This window comes from Homarus americanus, unplaced genomic scaffold, assembly GCF_018991925.1.
Source record: "Homarus americanus isolate GMGI-L3 unplaced genomic scaffold, GMGI_Hamer_2.0 scaffold34354, whole genome shotgun sequence".
NCBI lineage: Eukaryota > Metazoa > Arthropoda > Malacostraca > Decapoda > Nephropidae > Homarus > Homarus americanus.
This window is the reverse complement of record NW_024727436.1, coordinates 370,532-392,952: the sequence shown is the minus strand read 5'-3', so window position 1 is coordinate 392,952 and position 22,421 is coordinate 370,532. Positions and strand designations below refer to the sequence as shown.

At 42.4% G+C, this 22,421-nt stretch overlaps 1 protein-coding gene across 1 annotated transcript in view; it reads right to left on the bottom strand.

Annotated features, from left to right (window-relative positions):
* The window catches only part of LOC121865857 (guanylate cyclase 32E-like), a 77,456-nt gene that overhangs the window by 21,517 nt on the left and 33,518 nt on the right, over positions 1-22,421 (bottom strand). Inside the window, 9 exon segments of the mRNA XM_042365412.1 lie at positions 7,736-7,909; positions 8,392-8,503; positions 11,073-11,236; positions 12,037-12,195; positions 13,037-13,187; positions 13,294-13,380; positions 14,496-14,607; positions 14,927-15,070; positions 21,820-21,940. Of these exon segments, the coding sequence (XP_042221346.1) occupies positions 7,736-7,909; positions 8,392-8,503; positions 11,073-11,236; positions 12,037-12,195; positions 13,037-13,187; positions 13,294-13,380; positions 14,496-14,607; positions 14,927-15,070; positions 21,820-21,940 (1,224 nt within the window).

Here is a 22,421-nt window from a genome sequence, read left to right as displayed (position 1 = left end):
TTGTTTATATAGAGGGGTTAGTACAGCTTGTGTGGCCATTTTACTGTTTTATGGCCACATTTGTTTATATAGAGGGGTTAGTACAGCTTGTGTGGCCATTTTACTGTTTTATGGCCATATTTGTTTATATAGAGGGGTTAGTACAGCTTGTGTGGCCATTTTACTGTTTTATGGCCATATTTGTTTATATAGAGGGGTTAGTACAGCTTGTGTGGCCATTTTACTGTTTTATGGCCATATTTGTTTATATAGAGGGGTTAGTACAGCTTGTGTGGCCATTTTACTGTTTTATGGCCATATTTGTTTATATAGAGGGATTAGTACAGCTTGTGTGGCCATTTTACTGTTTTATGGCCATATTTGTTTATATAGAGGGGTTAGTACAGCTTGTGTGGCCATTTTACTGTTTTATGGCCACATTTGCTTATATAGAGGGGTTAGTACAGCTTGTGTGGCCATTTTACTGTTTTATGGCCACACACACACACACACACACACACACATGCACACACACAGACACACACATGGATTACAGACTTCCTCAGTGACCGACGCCAAGCTGTACGCTTCCGAGGGGCTGTCTCCACCTTTCAGTCACTCACCTGTGGCGTCCCCCAAGGCACCAAGATGGGACCACTCTGCTTCCTTATGCTCATCAATGATGCCCTAAGAGAAACCCTGCTCGCTGGAAATATGTCGACGACTCCACCATTGGGATCAGCGTCAACAATTCTGCTCCCAACTATACCGCCCTTCAGGATTTATTGAACAGTCTCCAAAACTGGGCCACCAACAACCATGTCACCATCAACCATACCAAGACCATGGTTATGCACATCAACCTCTCCTCCGACATTGTCCCACCTCCTTCCATTACTCTGGGTCCGAACACACTCCAGGTTGTAGATTCCACGAAGCTCCTCGGCGTCACCATAGACAACAAACTAAATTGGAAACCACACGTCAGTGAAGTTATCAAATCCTCCAGTTTCCGTCTCCACCTCCTCCGCCGACTCAAGTCCCTCGGAGTTCCTGCACACGAGGTCCTCAGTGTTTACACAACATTCGTACTTCCCAAGCTCACCTATGCCTCCCACACCTGGTCTTCCTCCCTAAATGCCACACAACGTAAACACCTAGAAAGAGTGCAAAAGAGGGCATGCAAGATTATTCTCTCCCCTTCCTACTCCACATATCAAGAAGCGCTCAACACACTGACCCTTTCGACTCTCACTGACCATCACCACGACCTCATCTGCAAATTTGGTAAGAAGCTTCTACACCATCCCCGACACCGGCTCCTACTACCACCTGAGATCCCTTGTCCGAGAATTGCTGTTCGACACCACAACCGCATCCAGCCCATACGTGCACGAACTGATCGCTATAAGAACAGCCCAGTCCCAACCATTGTAAAAATTATCAATAACTTGTAATAAATCAGTGTACTCACTCCCAGTAACCACTGCTCCTTACACTGTCACTATGTTGAAATGAACTGTAGTTTGAGCCTTTCCCCATCTAGTTATTATATGTCTTATTTGTATCACTTATGTTACTTGTATATTATTTGTAATTCGTAACCCATTCTCCAAATATGTAACTGTAGATTTTCAGCCTTCTGGCTGCCAAGCTCTTTCAATAAACCGTTAATTATTATTATTATTATTATTATTACACACACACGCCACACACACACACACACACACACACACATACACACACACACACACACACACACACACACACACACCACACACTCTTACCTCCCCCAGAGACATCTCCTAATCTCTTATTAATGATCTTGTCTCTCAGTCTCCAATAATATCTTCTGAAATGATGTGTATATCTGTCCTGCATCTGTCTGTTTTTCAATTTCTCTGCTTTTGTTTCTTTGTCTGTGTCTATCTATCTATCTGTATCAGCTTCTCATTGTGTTCCTATCTCTCTCTCTCTCTCTCTCTCTCTCTCTCTCTCTCTCTCTCTCTCTCTCTCTCTCTCTCTCTCTCTGTTCACTATCTCACGCACATATACACAAGTAACATCACCAAGTATCACCTCTCTCTCTCTCTCTCTCTCTCTCTCTCTCTCTCTCTCTCTCTCTTATCACACGTTAATGCCACAGACACCTCAGGGAGTTTGCTAATTAGTAAACAGAGTCCCTGAAAGTTTGCCAGTTAGTAAACAACACAAGACGATTTATCACAACTTGTCAGAGATGGAAGTTAATTTGTCTTTGTGTTGATTAGCCAATGGGCTGGGTGTCTCTCCTCTCTCTCTCTCTCTCTCTCTCTCTCTCTCTCTCTCTCTCTCTCTCTCTCTCTTTCTCTCTCTCTTTCTCTCTCTCTCTCTCTCTCTCTCTCTCTCTCTCTCTCTCTCTCTCTCTCTCTCTCTCTCTCTCTCTCTCTCTCTCTCTCTCTCTCTCTCTCTCTCTCTCTCTCTCTCTCTCTCTCTCTCTCTCAAAGGTAGCAGGTTCTCTCCCTCCTCTCAATAACAAAGATGTGGAAAATACCGTTCGATACCCGTCATAACCAGCCTTCCATCCCTCCTTCCTTCTTCCTCCTTCCTTCTTCCCTCTCCCTCCTCCCACCCACCATCCCTATATCCTTACTTACCTTACTCCTTCCCTCTCTCCCTCTCCCTTCTTTCCCTCCCTCCCTCCCTCCCTCTCCCTTCCCTCGCCACCACCACCTTGTTTATGAAGAAGAACAGACGGTGGGATATGTTGAATCCCCAGGCTTACTGAGAGAGAGAGAGAGAAAGAAAAAAGGCTATACAAATATAGAAAAAAATACAGACAAACACACACACACACACACACACACACACACACACACACACACACACACACACACACACACACACACACCAAGAGCTCCTGTCACTAGTTCATAATCTTCTTAAAAAAAATATGACGTTAGATCCAGGCTCGTCTCTTACTTAACAATCCTATTATAGTAAGAAGCTTAAACTGAAGTCTTCTTGAAGCTGAGGTATACAGCTTTTTTATTGGGGGGGAGAGGGGGAGGTTGAGGGGGAGGGTGAGAGGTGAGGATTTTTTTTCTTTGTTTAGTATGGGTGGATATGACACACACACACACACACACACACACACACACACACACACACACACACACACACTTGCCCTGAATCACACCTCGGATCAAAAGACTTATGCAACAGAGAGACAGAGCCTTTCATCTCAATGACCACATCCGCTTACAGGTCCCTTCACCAACCAGGTCATCACCAAAATACGCACTGCAAAGAAGTCCCTGCAACAAATTACACACAGCACCTGAAGCAGACCAACATCAGTCAATGGTATGGTAAGCTGCAAAACTCTTAATGGACCTAAACAATAAGACACACCCCCCTCCTTCGCCAATGCATCTCGCACTGGTGTTGTTTTAGGTTGAGCAAAACAAATAACCATTTCGTAACTATATGCCAGACGCTCCCCCGGCTTGACACAACCACTCTCCCTGCTTACCTACCAGCCCCCCTTCCCACTGACTTAGTAGAAGAAATTGAAGTAGCAAAACGCCTGGACAAACTAAAATTAAAACGCTCTACCACCCCCATTGACTTACCAATGAAACTCTTCAAGGAGTTCTCCCCGGAGCTTGCTAAACCCCTATGCTCTATCATCAATGCTTCTCTCAGTCAAGCCAGATGCCCAGCTGACTGGAAGACCTCTTATGTATCACCAGTGCCCAAGTCAACCAGCCCACAATCCTTAAATCAGCTACGACCTATTGCAATCACCCCAATACCCAGCCTAATCTGTGAAAGTTTTGTGTTCGACTGGGCTTATGCTGATATTGCAGGAGTCGTAGACCCTCAGCAATTTGGCAATATAAAAACTTCCTCCACCACTCACTGTCTTGTCAGCTTTCTCGATTAAATATACTGCCATCTCAAGAAACGAAAAACGTCTGTAGCTGTCGCCTTCATTTATTTCACTAAAGCATTCGACCTAGTCGACCACAATATAATCATCAACAAAGCTATTGACCTCGGGCTGCGAAGAAGTCTTATACCATGGCTTACAGACTTCCTCAGTGACCGACGCCAAGCTGTACGCTTACGAGGGGCTGTCTCCACTTTTCAGTCACTCACCTGTGGCGTTCCCCAAGGCACCAAGATGGGACCACTCTGCTTCCTTATGCTTATCAATGATGCCCTAAGAGAAACCCCTGCTCGCTGGAAATATGTCGACGACTCCACCATTGGGATCAGCGTCAACAATTCTGCTCCCAACTATACCGCCCTTCAGGATTTATTAAACAGTCTCCAAAACTGGGCCACCAACAACCACGTCACCATCAACCATACCAAGACCATGGTTATGCACATCAACCTCTCCTCGGACATTGTCCCACCTCCTTCCATTACTTTAGGTCCGAACACACTCCAGGTTGTAGATTCCACGAAGCTCCTCGGCGTCACCATAGACAACAAACTAAATTGGAAACCACACGTCAGTGAAGTTGTCAAATCCTCCAGTTCCGTCTCCACCTCCTCCGCCAACTCAAGTCCCTCGGCGTTCCTGCACCAGAGCTCCTCAGTGTTTACTCAACATTCATACTTCCCAAGCTCACCTATGCCTCCCCTACCTGGTCTTCCTCCCTAAATGCCACACAACGTAAACACATAGAAAAAGTGCAAAAGAGGGCATGCAAGATTATTCTCTCCCCTTCCTACTCCACATATCAAGAAGCGCTCAACACACTGACCGTTTCGACTCTCACTGACCATCACCACGACCTCATCTGCAAATTTGGTAAGAAGCTTCTACACCATCCTCGACACCGGCTCCTACTACCACCTGAGATCCCTAGCCCGAGAATTGCTGTTCGGCACCACAACCGCATCCAGCCCATACGTGCATGAACTGATCGCTATAAGAACAGCCCAGTCCCAACCATTGTAAAAATTATCAATAACTTGTAATAAACCATTGTATTCACTCCCAGTAAATATTACTTCTTGCACTGTCGCTATGTTGAAATGCCCTGTAGTTTGGGCTTTTCCCCATCTAGTTATTATATATCTTATTTATATCACTTTTGTTATTTGTATATTATTTGTAATTCGAAACCCATTCCCCAATTATGTAACTGTATATTTTCAGCCTTCTGGCTGCCAAGCTCTTTCAATAAACCGTTAATTATTATTATTATTACACACACACACACTGATGCAGTCTGCCAAACTCCTGGGTGTAACTATAAACCACAAACTGGAGTGGGAGGCCCATGTAAACAACACTATCAAGGCAGCTTCATACCACCGTTTCTAGATGCTACGACGACTCAGGTCACCTGGAACACCCACGCCAGAGCTGAGGACTATCTACAAAGCATTTATTCTCCCCAAACTAACGTATGCGTCACCAGCCTGGTCGTCTTCTCTCAACTCCACCCAACAACGTCAGCTAGAGAAGGTACAAAAAAGGGCCTGCAGAATCATGCTCGGTGCAGAATACTCCGGCTACACCAACGCTCTCTCCACCCTGGAAATGCCATCCCTCAGTGACCTCCACCACCAAGCACTGGAAAGGTTTGGCAGCCAACTAATGCACCACCCTCGTCATCGCCACCTCCTGCCACAGGCAGCCCCCCACCCACCTAGTCCGCCACTACAACAAAATTCAGCCCATAAGAGCCCGGACCCATAGATATAAGAACAGCACCATCCCATCTATTGTTAAAATAATAAACAACTCCTGATTTATGTACTGTACAGCCCTGTATATGTATTCAGCGCATATTATGTCATTATGTCTAAATCAAACGTAAGTCTGTATATTTTCAGCCACCGGCTGCAACTCTATTAATAAACCGTTTATTATTATTTATTATTATTATTATTACACACACACACACACACACACACATACACACACACACACACACACACACACACACACACACACACACACACACACACACACACACACACACACACACACACATATCCTCCATCCTGCTTGTACAAGTGTAGAAAGTGACAGTAAAATGTAATGACAATTACAATTATCCACACAATCAATAATAATAATAATAATAATAATAATAATAATAATAACAGACACAATCAATCAACTTACAATATTAACAAGTTCTTTTAATATTAATGAACAATTACTGTGCTCTCTCACTGTTGTAATATTTATTGTGTTGACTTTCATAAATGAACTAATTTGAAAAGACAGATAAAACAGTATTAAGTAAATGTGCGCGGGAGAAATGTGAAATGTTTGGGAGTTTATACTTAAAAAACATTCACCGGCAACTGTTTGTTTACGGTTTTGCCAAAGGCCTCCATGTGGTGAATTATATAATAGCTGGACCGTCTTTTGTTTTAACCCTCACTCAGACAACAATTAGAGAATAAAAGTTATAAAGTAACAATTACCATTTTACGAAATATTATGGAACGATCATAAACATGAATTCAAAAGACTCACTGGCAACTGTTTGGTTAAATAGTTGCCAGACGCCGCTAGTGACGGAGTTGCCTCACTGGTGTAAATATTTGGTCTAGAATTTCACACAGAAACGAATTTCAAAGAGATTAAAAAATAACCAAATCAACAAACGAAAATTTTGGAACGTTCAGCAACAATTCAGATATTAAATTATATGTTAATGGGTAACTGTGTCTGTACATTATGCCAGATTTCGCCAGTAACGTTAACTACAACCTGTAATATTTACTAACTTATATTCCCACACGAGAACTTGGAAACCAAAAGAGAGAAAAATAGGAATGAAGAAACGAAAACTTATGAAATGGTCGTATGTTTACATCTTAAATAACCATCGGCAACGGTTTGTTTACATCATTGCCAGGTGTCGCCAGTGTGAGAATTACTGACCATTAAACTTGCCAGGCAGTTGAAGCGAAGTTCCTACGGTAAATATTTCCTCCTAACTCAAGATTATAAGATCGTACCTAACTGTTTAACTTAGGATAAAACACAAAATTAACGTTGAGATTCTTAGTTTAATTTATCTACTCTAATTTTGTCTCCTAACTGGTGTGTTAAGTGAAGGTATCTAGTTAAGGTAGAGTCTCAGTGTTAATTTTTTATTCCGTAAGTTACCACACCAATAAAAAAAAATATCAAATGGCGTCAAACATCCCCTGAGACTCTACCATCACGACCAGCTGAAGGGAAAGATTCTGTCAGAAGAATCTTTGAGACTCAGAGTGCCAGAGTGCTTGAGTGCCTGGGTGCTTGAGTGCCAGAGTGCCGGAAGCCACCTCACCATCACACTTGAACACGACTCGACGCTGTGATGGTAAACAAGACATGACCAATACAGTGATGCTTTTATATAACGGACACCGATACAGTCCGCTATATAGAGGTTTATATATAACAGACACCGATACAGTCCATTATATAGAGGTTTTCATATAACGGACTCTATATAGTTCGTTAGATCAAAGTTTCACGTATAAAGAAGATCAATAATACGTAACTGAAGATCATTAACCTGGAACAGATCATTAACCAGGAACAGTTCATTAACCGGATAAAGATCATTAACCAGGAACAGATCATTAACCAGGAACAGTTCATTAACCGGATAAAGATCATTAACCAGGAACAGATCATTAACCAGGAACAGATCATTAACCAGGAACAGATCATTAACCAGGAACAGATCATTAACCAGGAACATATCATTAACCAGGTAAAGCTCATTAAAGTAGTCACCTGTTTAAGCTCCTTCCTAATACTCCGGGTCAGGTCAACCGATCGTTTCTTGATGGGTTTAATAGCGACGATGTTGCCCTTGTAGAGACCAATCCTGCAGTAGGCCATCCTGGGGGTCTCCGAGGTCCCCTCCCCGCTACCCCCAGCAAAGAGGCTCTGACGGTACACCTGTATCTGTAGGAATGGACAGGTGAGGACAGTGTCAGCTGATGTGTGTGTGGGGGGGGGGGGGGTTGATAGTCAGCTGGTGTCATGTAAACAAACAACAGCTGATTGGGGTGGTGTGTCATCTGGTGTCATGTAAACAAACAACAGCTGATTGGGGTGGTGTGTCATCTGGTGTCATGTAAACAAACAACAGCTGATTGGGGTGGTGTGTCATCTGGTGTCATGTAAACAAACAACAGCTGATTTGGGTGACCTTCCATGACCTCATCCATATTATTATTGACCTGACCTAAACATGACCTTATAGTACCGATTCTCTGACCTTAAGATGACCCCTGGCCTGAAGTGACCCATAATGACCTCAACCATATTATTGACTTGATCTAAACACGAACTTATACCCTGTACTACTGCTTTTCTGACCTTAAGATGACCTATACCCTAATCCCCTGGCCTGAAGTGACCTGAAATGACCTGAAGTTACTCACCGTGTTGTTATTGCCGTGGTCAAGGCTGCGTAGTTCCGTCTTAATGACCTTGACCTCTCTCATGTCAATCTTCCACAGCAGACAAGCTAATTTATGCTCATACCTGTAGTGCCTGATAGAGAACAACTGTATTAACCACACCTTCATTAACCACATCTGTTAACCACACCACAAATAACACAATTAACAATCTCTTATGATGGTTAACTAACAACTATAACAGATTAATCACCAATAACTAAAAACAAAACACAACAATAACACCTTAATAACCACAAATAAAAGGAAATACAATGTCAACAACAACCACAACCACAGCTTCCCGGAAATAACTAAAGAATATGTAAATTGATTCTCAGGTCGTGTGGTGGGTGAGGCGGCCAGCTGAGATCACCATAGATACATCACACACAAGAGCCCACTGATGGTTGATGATGAGTCTTAACCTAACCTAACCTAACCTAACTTAAACCTTACTTAACTTAGCCAAACCTAACCTAACTTAACCTAACCTAAGCCTTACTTAACTTACAGAAACCTTACTTAACTTAGCCAAACCTAACCTAACTTAACCTAACCTAAACCTTACTTAACTTACAGAAACCTTACTTAACTTAGCCAAACTTAACCTAACTTAACCTAACCTAAACCTTACTTAACTTACAGAAACCTTACTTAACTTAGCCTAACATAACCTAACTTTAACATAACTTAGCCTGATCCCTTAGCCTAACTTACACATACACCTCCACATACATACATGCATACATACATACATACACCCACACATACACCTTCCAGTTAATTAATTCAGGTAACACATTTGTCGTATTTTTCACAACAGAGTCATCAACAGGTCAGAAATACGAGCACCCAATTCACAAACTCATTATTCAAACGTCGCCAAATTACCCAATACTGCCGTCAGAAGGGGGTGATTTACTCGCCAAATTAACTAAACTGCTGACTAAATTACTCTCTCCAACTGATCGCCAAAATCCTCGCCAAAATAATCAGAAAATTACTCGCACCATATCGCCAAAATATTCGCCAAAATAATCAGAAAATCACTCACTTCAGATCGCCAAAATAATCAGAAAATCACTCTCCATCACATCGCCAAAATAAATCACCCCATCTTCCTTTACTGATCGCCAAACTCGCCAATTCGTTGATCACATTAGCGGCCGGATTTTTAGTGTGATTTACATACGGTGTTATCTCAGTATTTCTTAACTAAACGATAGATAATTTATGAATGAAAACCTTATCATATATTGTGTTATAATGAGGGTGTGGAGAGGGTGTAGTGGTGAGGGAGTGAGTGGTGCGTCTGTGTGTGTATGTGGGTGAGAGGAGGAGGGGGGGTGTGTGTGTTTGGGTAGGCTGGTGTGTACATCTATCTCTATCTCTCTCTCTCTCTCTTACCCCTCCCCCTTCCCCCTTCCCTTTCTCCCCCTCTCTTCCTTACCTCATCCTTTTCATCCTAGCCCCTCCCCTCATCCTTCAATCCTACGGGAATACTTATAAATAGGCCATCTCTCTCTGTCTGTCTGTCTGTCTGTCTGTCTGTCTCTGTCTCTCTCTATCTATCTATCTGTCTATCTATCTATCTATCTATCTATCTATCTATTTATCTATCTATCCACTCATAAAAGCTCTTAACACGACTCGTTATTTCACCAGTTAGTGGATCACGTGTTTCACAAATATCACTTTTATACAAACTAAAAGCTGATTGATTTTTGATGGGAATGACGTCATCATCGATTCCGACTCAAACAAATCCATAAATCATTAAATATGATTGGCCCTCGTTGGGAATGACGTCATAATCAATAAAACCAATAAAACATATTGTCTCTTATATACGTATGGCTTCCTCACGCTGATTTATTAGTCAAGAGCTGGAATGACAATGATGACAGCATCGATCGTCTACCAATGTATTGTCTCTTCTCTTGGTATATCTTAGTACTGATTGGTCCAGCTGATACTACCACTAGCCAATGGAAACTCGTGGAGGCTTTAGTTCCCCAGATGACCGCCAGGTGTGGGCCGCTCGTCCAATCATGTAGATTTATGGGGGAACCTTGTGTATATATATTATGGTATAGTGAGCAGCCTGGCGCGGCGAGGAGATATTTTATTAAGATGAGAGAGAGAGAGAGGACCTACCTGACGGAGGACCTACCTGACGGAGGACCTACCTGACAGAGAGGACCTACCTGACGGAGGACCTACCTGACGGAGGACCTACCTGACGGAGGACCTACCTGACAGAGAGGACCTACCTGACGGACCTACCTACAGAAGGACCTACTGACAGAGGACCTACCTGACAGAGACCCTACAGGACCTGAGAACCTACCTGACGGAAGGCCTACCTGACAGAGGACCTACCTGACTGAGAGGACACCTGACAGAAGAGGACCTGCTGACGGAAGGCCTACCTGACAGAGAGAGGACCTACCTGACGGAGGACCTACTTGACGGAGGACCTGTGGAAGGACCTACCTGACTGAGAAGAGAGACCCCGGAGAGTACCTGACGGAGGACCTACCTGACGGAGGACCTACCTGACAGAGAGGACCTACCTGACGGAGGACCTACTTGACAGAGGACCTACTTGACGGAGGACCTACCTGACGGAGAGGACCTACCTGACAGAGAGGACCTACCTGAAGAGGAAGAGAGCAGCCACCACGAACACCATGGACACCACCACACCGACAGCCACAGACCTCCAGTCGGGGTCACACTTCTCTGAGGCGAATCCACAAGTGGGGGCATCTCTGGGCGGCGACCCCCCCAGCCAGTTGATGGTCCCCGTCAAGTTCAGCGTCTGGAGGAGGAGGTGGTGGTTGAGTGTGTGTGTGTGTGTGTGTGTGTGTGTGTGTGTGTGTGTGTGAAAGAGGAGGGTGAGTGAGTGAGTGTGTGTGAGTGTATGAAGGAGGTGTATCCATGTATGTATGTATGTTTGGTTATATATTAGCAAACATACACATGAAACAAACACATACATATAATACCTGACTTCACAGAACAACTAACAAGAAAATCACAACTCACAAACCCCCACACACAAGAAAAACAAACAAACACACGACTTCAAAACACACAACTCCCACACACAAGAACAAAAAACAAACACACAACCTTCCACAACTCACACAAGTAATATAAATACTTTTCCGTCACTAAATAATACTAATAATTCAGCCACAAGCGGCAATAATGTCTGGCGGTACACAATATATTACCCCAGCCGCGTGAACAAGTAATTTGAGTGTTAGTATTTCCTCTGTGTGTGTGTGTGTGTGTGTGTGTGTGTGTGTGTGTGAGTGTGTGTGTGTGTTTGTGTGTGTGTGTGTGTATGTGTGTGTGTGAGTGTGTGTGTGTGTGTGTGTAAGATTGATTTTCCTCTTTAGGTTATTTGAGAAGGGAAAAGTTTATTCACTGAGGAGTATTGTCCACTGAGGAATATTATCCATTAATAAATATTATACTCCCCTTTAAAACATACAAAAACACCCAAAGGAAACAATTAATCCCTATAAAAAAAAACACATAAATTAGAGAAAACCATCATCAAAAGAGGGGTAACTATAGCAAACGAAAACACCCTTATAATCTGTCGCATACCGGGAGGTTATCCATGTCATGTGTGCCGCTCGTCGTCTCGTGGAAGTTAAACTGACCCATCTGGTGCCAGCCCATAGGAGTAATGTGTTCTGAGTTTAGTTTACGTATAGCCAATAGGGAATACGCCCCCTCTGCATCTCCGTTCTCATCCATATGGACCTGGTAACAATGACAGAGGTTAGGTTAGGTTAGGTTTGGTTAGGTTAGGTTATGAGAAACAGAGATATAGACAATTTCTATACAACTATTACACGTATTATTAAACAGATTATTAATACATTATACATTGATACATCTATGCATAGGTAATATTCTATACATATTATTTATACACTATACATGAGCTGTTTCTTCCACTTCCTCCCACCCCTTACCTTCCCCTACTCTTTCCTTTCTCCCCACCCCCTCCTACCTTCTCCGTTTTCCTTCCCCTTCTCCTCCTCCTCGTCATTCTCCCCTTCTTCCCTCCTTCCTCCACCCCCCTCTTCTACCTTCTCACCCCCCTCCTCTACCTTCTCACCTCCTCTCACCTTCTACCCCCCCCTCCTCTGCCTTCTCCCCCCTCCCCTCCTCTACCTTCTCCCCCCCCCTCCCTCCTCACCCCCCCCCCCACCATCCAATATCTCACCTTAAAAACCGTCACAGGAGTTAGAACAGTCATCAACACTTCACAGGGACTAATTTTCGCAGCTCATACAACTTAACTTTACTCACGTCGCTAAAATAAAAATAACAATTTTCTTCCCCTTCAACAAGTTAGCGAATTTATCATTTAATTACTATAACTAGTGTGTTTTAATTATCTCTCTATCTCTCTTTATCTCTCTCTCTCTCTCTCTTTCACTCTCACTCACTATCTCTCTCTCTCTCTCTCTCTCTCTCTCTCCCTATCTTTATATCTCTTTCTCTTTGTCTATAATTATCTCTGGATCTATCTATCTATTTATCTATCTATCTATCTATCTATCTATCTATCTATCTATCTATCTATCTACCTCACCTTGAAGCCCTGGATGGAAGGGAAGGATCTGTTTTTGATAAGAGAAATGATGTGAGTCCCATTAGCGGGGTCAGCGTTGGGGTCAGCTAGTGTCTCATTGAGCACCTGAGCATACATCATTACCGCGTCGTACAGCGCGATCGTGACAGGTGTTTGAGGCAGGTGTGACAGGTAAACGTTGTTTTCACCCCAACAATTCACACAGGTAAAGTACTCAGGTAAGACGCACATGTACTCAAGGTACTCAAAATGTACTCACCGTGATATACTTAAAGATCTGTGGGTTGTAGGGTACACAGAAGGGGTGTTTCTTGATCCTGTTCAACACCTTCTGTTCAAACTCCCTGACGAATGAAAACAGAGAAAGAATTGGTGAAACCTTATAAGGTATTTTTATTATGAGTTTATGAACGTAATTAATGGGTTAAATTATGGTAGGAGAGTCCGGGGATAATGGTAGGAGAGGCCGGGGATAATGGTAGGAGAGGTCAGGGGATAATGGTTGGAGAGGCCGGGGATAATGGTAGGAGAGGCCGGGGATAATGGTAGGAGAGGCCGGGGATAATGGTAGGAGGCCGGGGATAATGGTAGGAGAGGTCAGGGGATAATGGTTGGGCCGGGGATAATGGTAGGAGGCCGGGGATAATGGTAGGAGGCCGGGGATAATGGTAGGAGGCCAGGGGATAATGGTAGAGGCCGGGGATAATGGTTGGAGAGGCGGGGATAATGGTGGTTGGAGAGGGCCAGGGGATAATGGTTAGGAGGCCGGGGATAATGGTAGGAGGCGATAATGGGGGTAATGGTAGGAGGCCGGTGATAATGGTAGGAGGCCGGGATAATGGGGGGTAATGGTAGGAGGCCAGTGATAATGGTAGAGGCCGTATTAATGAGTAATGGTAGTAATGGTAGGAGGCCAAGGGATAATGGTAGGAGAGGCCATTAATGGGTAAAGTAATGGTAGGAAAATGGTGGGGAGGCCAGGGGATAATGGTAGGGAGACATTAATGGGTAAAAGTAATGGTAGGAGGCCGAGGGTAGAGGCCGGGATAATGGTAGGAGAGGCCGGGGATAATGGTAGGAGAGTCCGGGGATAATGGTAGAGATATTAATGGGTAAAAGTAATGGTAGGAGAGGCCGGGGATAATGGTAGGAGAGGCCGGGGATAATGGTAGGAGAGGCCAGGAGAAGACAGAGACAAGGATGGATGAATGAATTTACAAGTTATGGTGCCCAAAGACACACAACACCCGAGACACTTAATAAACATGACCAGAAAAACATTTTATATAGTGTGGTGGGATGTGGTCGCTAACCCTCAGTCACGGCCATAATAATTGACTGATTGACTGAGTAATTGAACCAAAACAAAAGAATAACAATAACAATAATAGCAACAACAATAACAAGGTATTCCATTATTTGTTCACCTGTCTGGAAACTAATTAATTAAGACTCTTACCTGTATTTGGTGTTGTTCGGGTAGGCTGGGGTGATTTTAACTACTGCCCTGAAGCCGAGGTAAAGACGTTCAGCTAGTTCCTCCGACATGGTCACTATCTGCTTCCCTGGCACTGTGGGAGGTCAGGTCAGGTCAGGTCATTTGGGGAGTGATAGATACAGGTGACAAATATTGGTTAGGTTAAAGTTATTGATGGAAGTTGTGTTAAGTCTCTTTGTATCTCTAGCAAACACACACACACACACACACACACACACACACACACACACACACCTCTCCCCTCTCTCCCCTCTCACTTAAACACACACACACCTCTCAACAGTCCTCTAACCCCTGTCTCCCTTCCCTCCCCCTCCCTCTCACTCGAAGACACACCTCTCAACACTCCTCTAACCCCTCCTCTCTCAATCCCTCTCCCCCATCCCTCTCACCTCTCATCTGGGTACCATTAAGGCCCAGGTACTTGTCGTCATCAATGGTCACAATGGCGTACTCCTCCAGGTCGTCCATTACCGCCTCCCTTAACGCCAATACGAAGTCCCACTGTACCTCAAAGGACGCCACTAACACGTACACTGTAGGAGGGAAGGAGAGATTAAACACGTACATTGTAGAGGCAGGAGGAGGAGGAGGAGGAGGAGGAGGGGAGGAGGAGGAGGAGGAGGAGGAGGAGGAAAAGAAGTAAGTGAATAGGTGAAGATTTTAGATGGAACGTCAAGAAAATCTAAGAAAATGTGAAGAAATTTATGGAAATGTCAAGAAAATTATGAAAAATCAATAAAATGGATAAAAAGGTGAAGGAAATGATGATAATGGGAAGAAATTTATGAAAATGTAAAATAAAAGTATGAAAAAAATCAAGAAAATTGATGAAAAACTCCAAAATATGAATGAAAATATTTAGAAAATTATGAAAATCAAGAAAATAGATGAAAAGATGAAGAAAATTATGAAAATATGAAGACATTTATGAAAAGGTTGATAAAATATATGAAAAAGTCAGTAAAATCTATGACAACTTTACATAAAATACCTAAAGAAAATCACATGACAATAATCAGAACAAACAATTCTATAATCAAAACAAAAACAATAACACAACTTCAGAATAAAAAAATAACACAAATAAATAATTACCTTAACTAATCACATAATTCTAAGGCGATTATTAATTATCTTACGAATTATAATAAAAATGACCAAAAATAAAAAAAACGACGAGTCATTGGTGTAAATAATTCAAGATGTGACGTCACTATCTATGAAGGCGGATTTATGGCTGGCCAATACGGAGCTTGACGAACGTAAATAAATCACATTGGTAATAAATTCTGGCGTTGGGAGATGGTAACAATGGTGAGAGAGAGAGAGAGAGAGAGAGAGAGAGAGGCGAGAAAGGGACATCTCAACAGATTTCTTTTTCTTTCCATCTCATACATTTTATCCACTTTCTTCTCCCTCCTTCTTGCCCTCTCCTCGTCTCCCCTTCCCTCTCACCCTCTCACTCGTCAACAGAGGCTTCGAACCCCTCTCACGTATTTTTGACGAGCAGGTGTCCGATCACTTTTGCCAAGGTACAATTTTTGTCTCTTCTCTATCTCTCTTTCTTGCTCTTTCTCTTTATCTCTCTTTTTCTTTGTCTCTTTCTGTGTCTCTCTTTATTATATCTCTCCTCTTACTCTCTCTCCCCTCCTTTTTCTTCTATCTCTCTCACTCCTATTCCTCGTTCCTTCCCATCCATCCCTCCTTCCATTCCTTCCTTCTTCACCACTCCTTCCAACCACCATTATTTCTTCCATCTCTTCACTACCCCTGTCCCTCCCTCCATTACCCTCTCCACCCCTCCCTCCATCTCTTCACCACACCTCTCCCTCCCTCCCTCCATTACCCTCCCTCCATCTCTTCACCACACCTCTCCCTCCCTCCCTCCCCTCCATTAACCTCCTCCATCTCTTCACCCACCTCTCCCTCCCCTCCCTCCTTCCATTACCCTCTCCCCCCTCCTCCATCTCTTCACCACACCTCTCCCTCCCTCCCTCCATTACCCTCCCTCCATCTCTTCACCACACCTCTCCCTCCCTCCCTCCTTCCATTACCCTCTCCACCCCTCCCTCCAACCACCTCTCCCTCCCTCCATTAAGGTCATGAAAGCCTAGGAATTTTCACCCAAAATCCAAATTCACGTAAAAAGTAAATATTTACATCTCAGCGTTCGCGTAATCTGTTCACTGAGTCGAGTCGGATTTGCAGATTAAGGGTTATGCGAACAGTGGCCTCTCAGGACAATAGGGGTATATGTGACGTTTTTTTTTAAGTTATGTTATTAGGTTTGGTTAGGTTAGGTTAGGTCAGGTTAGATTAAATTTAGGTAAGATTAGATTAAGGTTAAGTTACGTAGATTAAAGTTAGGTTAGTCAGGTGAAGATAAGGTTAAGTTAGGTTAGTAAGATTGAGGTTAGGTTACATAGATTAAGGTTAGGTTAGGTTAGGTTAGGTTAGGTTAGGTTAATCTTCAGTTGATCACAAACTCGCTCATGTAAAGTTAATGTTATTTGGGGGACCATAAGACTTAATATACTGTATATAACCATACGACTTTCACCTCGTTAAGACTATATTCAATTTGTCGCATCACTCACGGGGAGAGAGGCACCTGGGTTAAAAATATATCAAAGGCAAAAAGTAAATCAGGAAAGGGAAAAAATGAGGAATGGAGGGAAAAAAGAGGCATACACTCACTAAACCACGTGACCAAAAAAATAATAATAATAATAAAAAAAAAATAAACAAAACAAAACCACAACAAAACAAAAACAGAACAAAACAACAAAACAAAACTAACGAAAAAAAAATACTCTTGTGCATTATGCAGAAGACCCGACAGCAGCACCCTTATCCACTACCTCCTAAGAGTAAGCCCCTTTATAATATTTATACTGTATATACTTGTCACACTTGCCAGATGCTTCTGGTGTCATTGTACAGGGGTACCTCGTGACAGCACTAGGATCCCGCTTCCTCTATCAAGGAATAAACAATTGAAATTGAATAAAAAAATAAAAAACAAGAAACAAAACAAAGAAGCACCAAACTAGTCTTTACAGGTAAGATAAAAGGTACCGATTCTTGGTCTATAAACTCAGTTCTTTAGTACCAGGAGGAGGAAAGGGGTGAGGGAGTCAGGGGGAATGGGAGGGCTGAGGGTGATGGAGGGAGGGATGTGGGGGAAGGGGGGTGAGATGGGAGGGAGAGTGAAGGGGAGGGTTGGAAGAGGTGAATTGGGAGGGAAGAGGGGTGAGGTGGGGGATGGAAGGGATGGAAAGGGGGGGGGTGAAGTAGGGGTGTGAGAAGAAGGAGGATTAGTAAGTGCTCATTTAACCTCTATCCATATAAATCAGGGATCGACTTACTGTCCACTCACGAACCCCTGTGTATGTACATGTGTGGGGGGCAGGTGAATGAATCGAATTTTGTTTTACTATTTTCTCTCTCTCTCTCTCTCTCTCTCTCTCTCTCTCTCTCTCTCTCTCTCTCTCTCTCTCTCTCTCAATATCGTGGCCAGGAGGTGTTGCAGGGAGATACCAGTTGATGTTAGCTCAGCCAGTGTTGATATAGTGTGGTGAGAGGCCTCCTACTTCATCTATCCTTCCTCCTAACCTCTCCTACCCTCCCTACCTTAACTTCCTCCCTCCTACCCCTTCCTTCTTCCTTCCTTCTTTCCTCTCCCCTCCTAACCTCTCCTTCCTTCCCTCTCCCCCTCTAACCTCCTTCCTTCCTTCTACCTTCACTGTGAGACTAATAAGTAATTACAAATAAAATTAATAAAGTAATTCAATAATAAATGAGAAAACACACACACACACACACACACACACACACACACACACACACACACACACACACACACACACACACACACACACACACACACACACACACACACACACACACAGGTTTAAATGATACAACAAAATAAAAATACATAAAATTTGCAATGGCTGTTAAGGAGGAGGCAACTGAGGCCAGCTTATGGAGACAGGCGGGTACCATTATAGCCTTGTTTGTGTGTGTGTGTGTCTAAAGGAGATGCAAGTTTATGAAATCACAACATGAGATAAGGACATGGAACAACCTTTTCATTTTGTATATGATTTACGTAGGATAACAAACACACCAGGATTTAGATTCATGGCGAGAGAATTAACCTTAGACTGTGACACAAACCCACTAGAGAGAGTGGCGAGTCTGGTAACGGAGAAGTCAGTTGCCGCTACAAAAAAAATCCTACGTACATATCCGATCTGAACCCTTTTATGACAGTGCATGAGGTATACTTAAGTAAGAAATTTATCCCGGGTTTTCAGCGTGAGTCGTTCATCAGGCTGAGACTAATGTAACACAGCCTTAAAGTAGAGACAGGTAGGTGGAGTCGCACACCAGTAGAGTTGAGAGTGTGTCAGCGCGATGACAAGTGAACTACATGTGCTGATTGATTGTACGCTCTCTGCCAGTGCCGGATTAAAGGTGTCATATGCTGATTTTCTCCAGTATCAGTGAACTCTTAAATGAAAATGTATATGTGCCTGAATTATGTAATTATGTACTAGGAATCTATAGTTAAGTTTGGAATTGTCCCTTATGTTTTGTTTAAAATATTTTATTGGACAAATGTATTTTAAATTCTTTGTCTATATTTATCAAGTATTTACACCTTTGTCAATAAACTACTAACTAATGTATGTAAGTTATGTATGTATATGACTTATCTTCCTGTTCAATAATATAACCTTTTATCTCCCCCATTTATTCATTATCCCATTCACACATTTATTCACGTCTTCTCTTCACAGGTCGAGAATAACTAAAAAAAATACTTATAAAACAGAGAGAGTTGGATCCCCTTCAGCAACTTGGCTTATTACTATTAATAAAAAGAATCAGAATCGCTAATTGGTATGTAGATTAGTTCATGGTTTATTATTTTGGAACTCTCTCTAGTCTGGAGGGTCTGATTTTGTCTGTTTGTCTGTCTGTCTGTCTCTATATGTCTGTCTGTCTGTCTGTTTATGTCTGTCTGTCTCACTCTTTACCTGTTTGTCTCTTTAGCTGTCTGCAATAATAAATAATAATAATAATAATAAACGGTATATTTATAAAGTTGCAGCCGGTGGCTGAAAATATACAAACTTACATGTGATTTAAACATAATGATATAATATGCGTTCAATACATTTACAGGGCTGTACAATACATAAATCAGGAGTTGTTTATTATTTTAACAATAGATGGGATGGTGCTATAAGTGTCGGCGCTTGTGGGCTGAATTTTGTTTTAGTGGCGGACTGTGCTAGGTGGGCGGGGGACTGCAGGTGGCAATGACGAGGATGGTGCAGTAGTCCACTGCCAAACCTTGCTAGTGCTTGGTGGTGGAGGTCACTGAGGGATGGCATTTCCAGGGTGGAGAGAGCGTTGTTGTAGCCGGAGTAGTCCGCGCCGAGCATGATTCTGCAGGCCCTCTTCTGTACCTTCTCTAGCTGACGTTGTTGGGTGGAGTTGATTGAAGACGACCAGGCTGGTGACGCATGCGTTAGTTTGGGGAGAATAAAGGCGTTGTAGATGGTCCTCAGCTCTGGCGTGGGTGCCTCAAGTGACCTGAGTCGTCGTAGCATGTAGAAACGGTACGAGGCTGCCTTGATAGTGTTGTTTACATGGGCCTTCCAGTCCAGTTTGTGGTCTATAGTTACACCCAGGAGTTTGGCAGACTGCACTAACTAAAGAGGATGGGCACCCACTGTAACTGCTGGAGCTTACACAGGAGTGGTGGCGGTATTGATGTACATGACTACGGTCTGTCTGTCTCTTAGTATGTCTTAGTCTCTCTGTGTGTCTCTCTCTCTATCTGTGAGAGAGAGAGAGAGAGAGAGCACAACAGGTTAATTGACTCCAGGTAAAGGGCGAGAGAGTGAGAGTTGCATTAAACAACACATATTTTCTCACTCAATTATTTAAATTTCGACGCCTTAGTGGAAACCCTGTGCCTAATGACCTTAATGTGTCAATTGCCTCGTTAGTAGTTACGTCATTAAGCTTAACTGAATCACAATCACTTGCCAAATTGAGAGCATTATGGGGGTGACGAGAGATATAATTTGTGTGTGCGTGTGTGCGTGTGTTTACAATTAAGTTCCATGTATATGTTTACCTGCGCTTACATACATTAGTGTCTACCTGTCTATCTACCTGTAAATCTACATCTACCTATTAACAAAATATGCACTTTTATGTAATTGCCCCAAATACGTAAATAAACTCGAAAAAACAAGTGAACATCAGCGTATATATATATATATATATATATATATATATATATATATATATATATATATATATATATATATATATATATATATATATATATATATATATTTATGTTCGGGAAAATGGAAACAACAGGTACCTTAGCTTTCGTCTTTATTCAGACATCTTCGGTTGCCTCTGAAGATATCGGAATCAATTGTGGATTTACATGATATATATATATATATATATATATATATATATATATATATATATATATATATATATATATATATACATATATATATGGTAAAAGTGTTTATAGTTTATAAGTTCCATGACTAACAAACTCCATGAATAAATAAGCGAGCAACAACGTGTTTAAAATTTATAACTTGATGGACTTAAAATTGCGTTGAAAAACAAATGAACATCGTGTTCATATTTCAACAACTCCAGGATTTATAAATGTTAAAAGACACATCGCGACGATCTTGTTTATATATAAATCCCACTTTAAGGAAATATATACTCTATTTATAAACAAGTAAGCATCGTGTTTATATTTTCTCCAGAGGTTATGTCGTTTATAATCTAGAAGGTGTTGAATCTACAAGCTGTTGACAAGACAAGTGAGCATCAAGGATTACTTCTCACCCCCTTAGTGTTATAGTTATGATCCAATGGACAGTTGAGATAGCCAGTTATGATTGCCAGTTGAGATAGCAAATTGCAGTGACCAACAATGATCATAAATTGCAGAATAACGAGATGATACGGACAGGTGTGTTGGGCAATAATCAACAGGTAGCTCACCCCGGGGTCAAAGTCAGGTCAAATATATGAGTATACTCACCCTGGGGTCAAAATCAAGGTCAAATCAAGGTGGAGGTTAGGTCATACTCACCCCAGGGTCAAAATTAAGGTCAAATTAAGATGAAGGTTAGGTTATAACCACCCCGAGGTCAAAATCAAGGTCATACTCAGCCCAGGGTCAAAATTAAGGTCAAATTAAGGTCATACTCACCCCGGGTCACGTGTAGGCTGCTGTGTACAATCTCCTGCATGATGTGGTAGCGGTTGGTGGTGTAGTCATAGGGAACACTATACTCCTGAGTGATGTTTAGTCTATGGTGCTCCGCGAAGCTCTGTGGTGGTAATGGTGATGCATGTATTCATAAAGTAATGTATATGTATTCATAGTTATACATGGTGAGAGAGAGAGAGAGAGAGAGAGAGTATACGTAAATATATTCATAATCTCTTTTTTTCTGTATCACACACACACACACACACACACACACACACACACACACAAGGGGTGTTTACATTACAGGTAGGATCAGTTATCATATGTTCTGTATGATGGTTCCTTACTCTACCATCTCTCTCACTCTCACTTTCTCTCTCTCTCTCTCACTCACTCACTTCCTCCTTCTCTCTCTTTCTGTCTGTATATTTCTCTCTCTCTCTCTCTCTCAAACACACATATTCTCTCTCTCTCTCACTCACTCACTTCCTCCTTCTCTCTCTTTCTGTCTGTATATTTCTCTTTCTCTCTCTCACTCTCTCTCTAACACACATATTCTCTCTCTCTCTCTCTCTCTCTCTCTCTCCTCACTTCCTCCT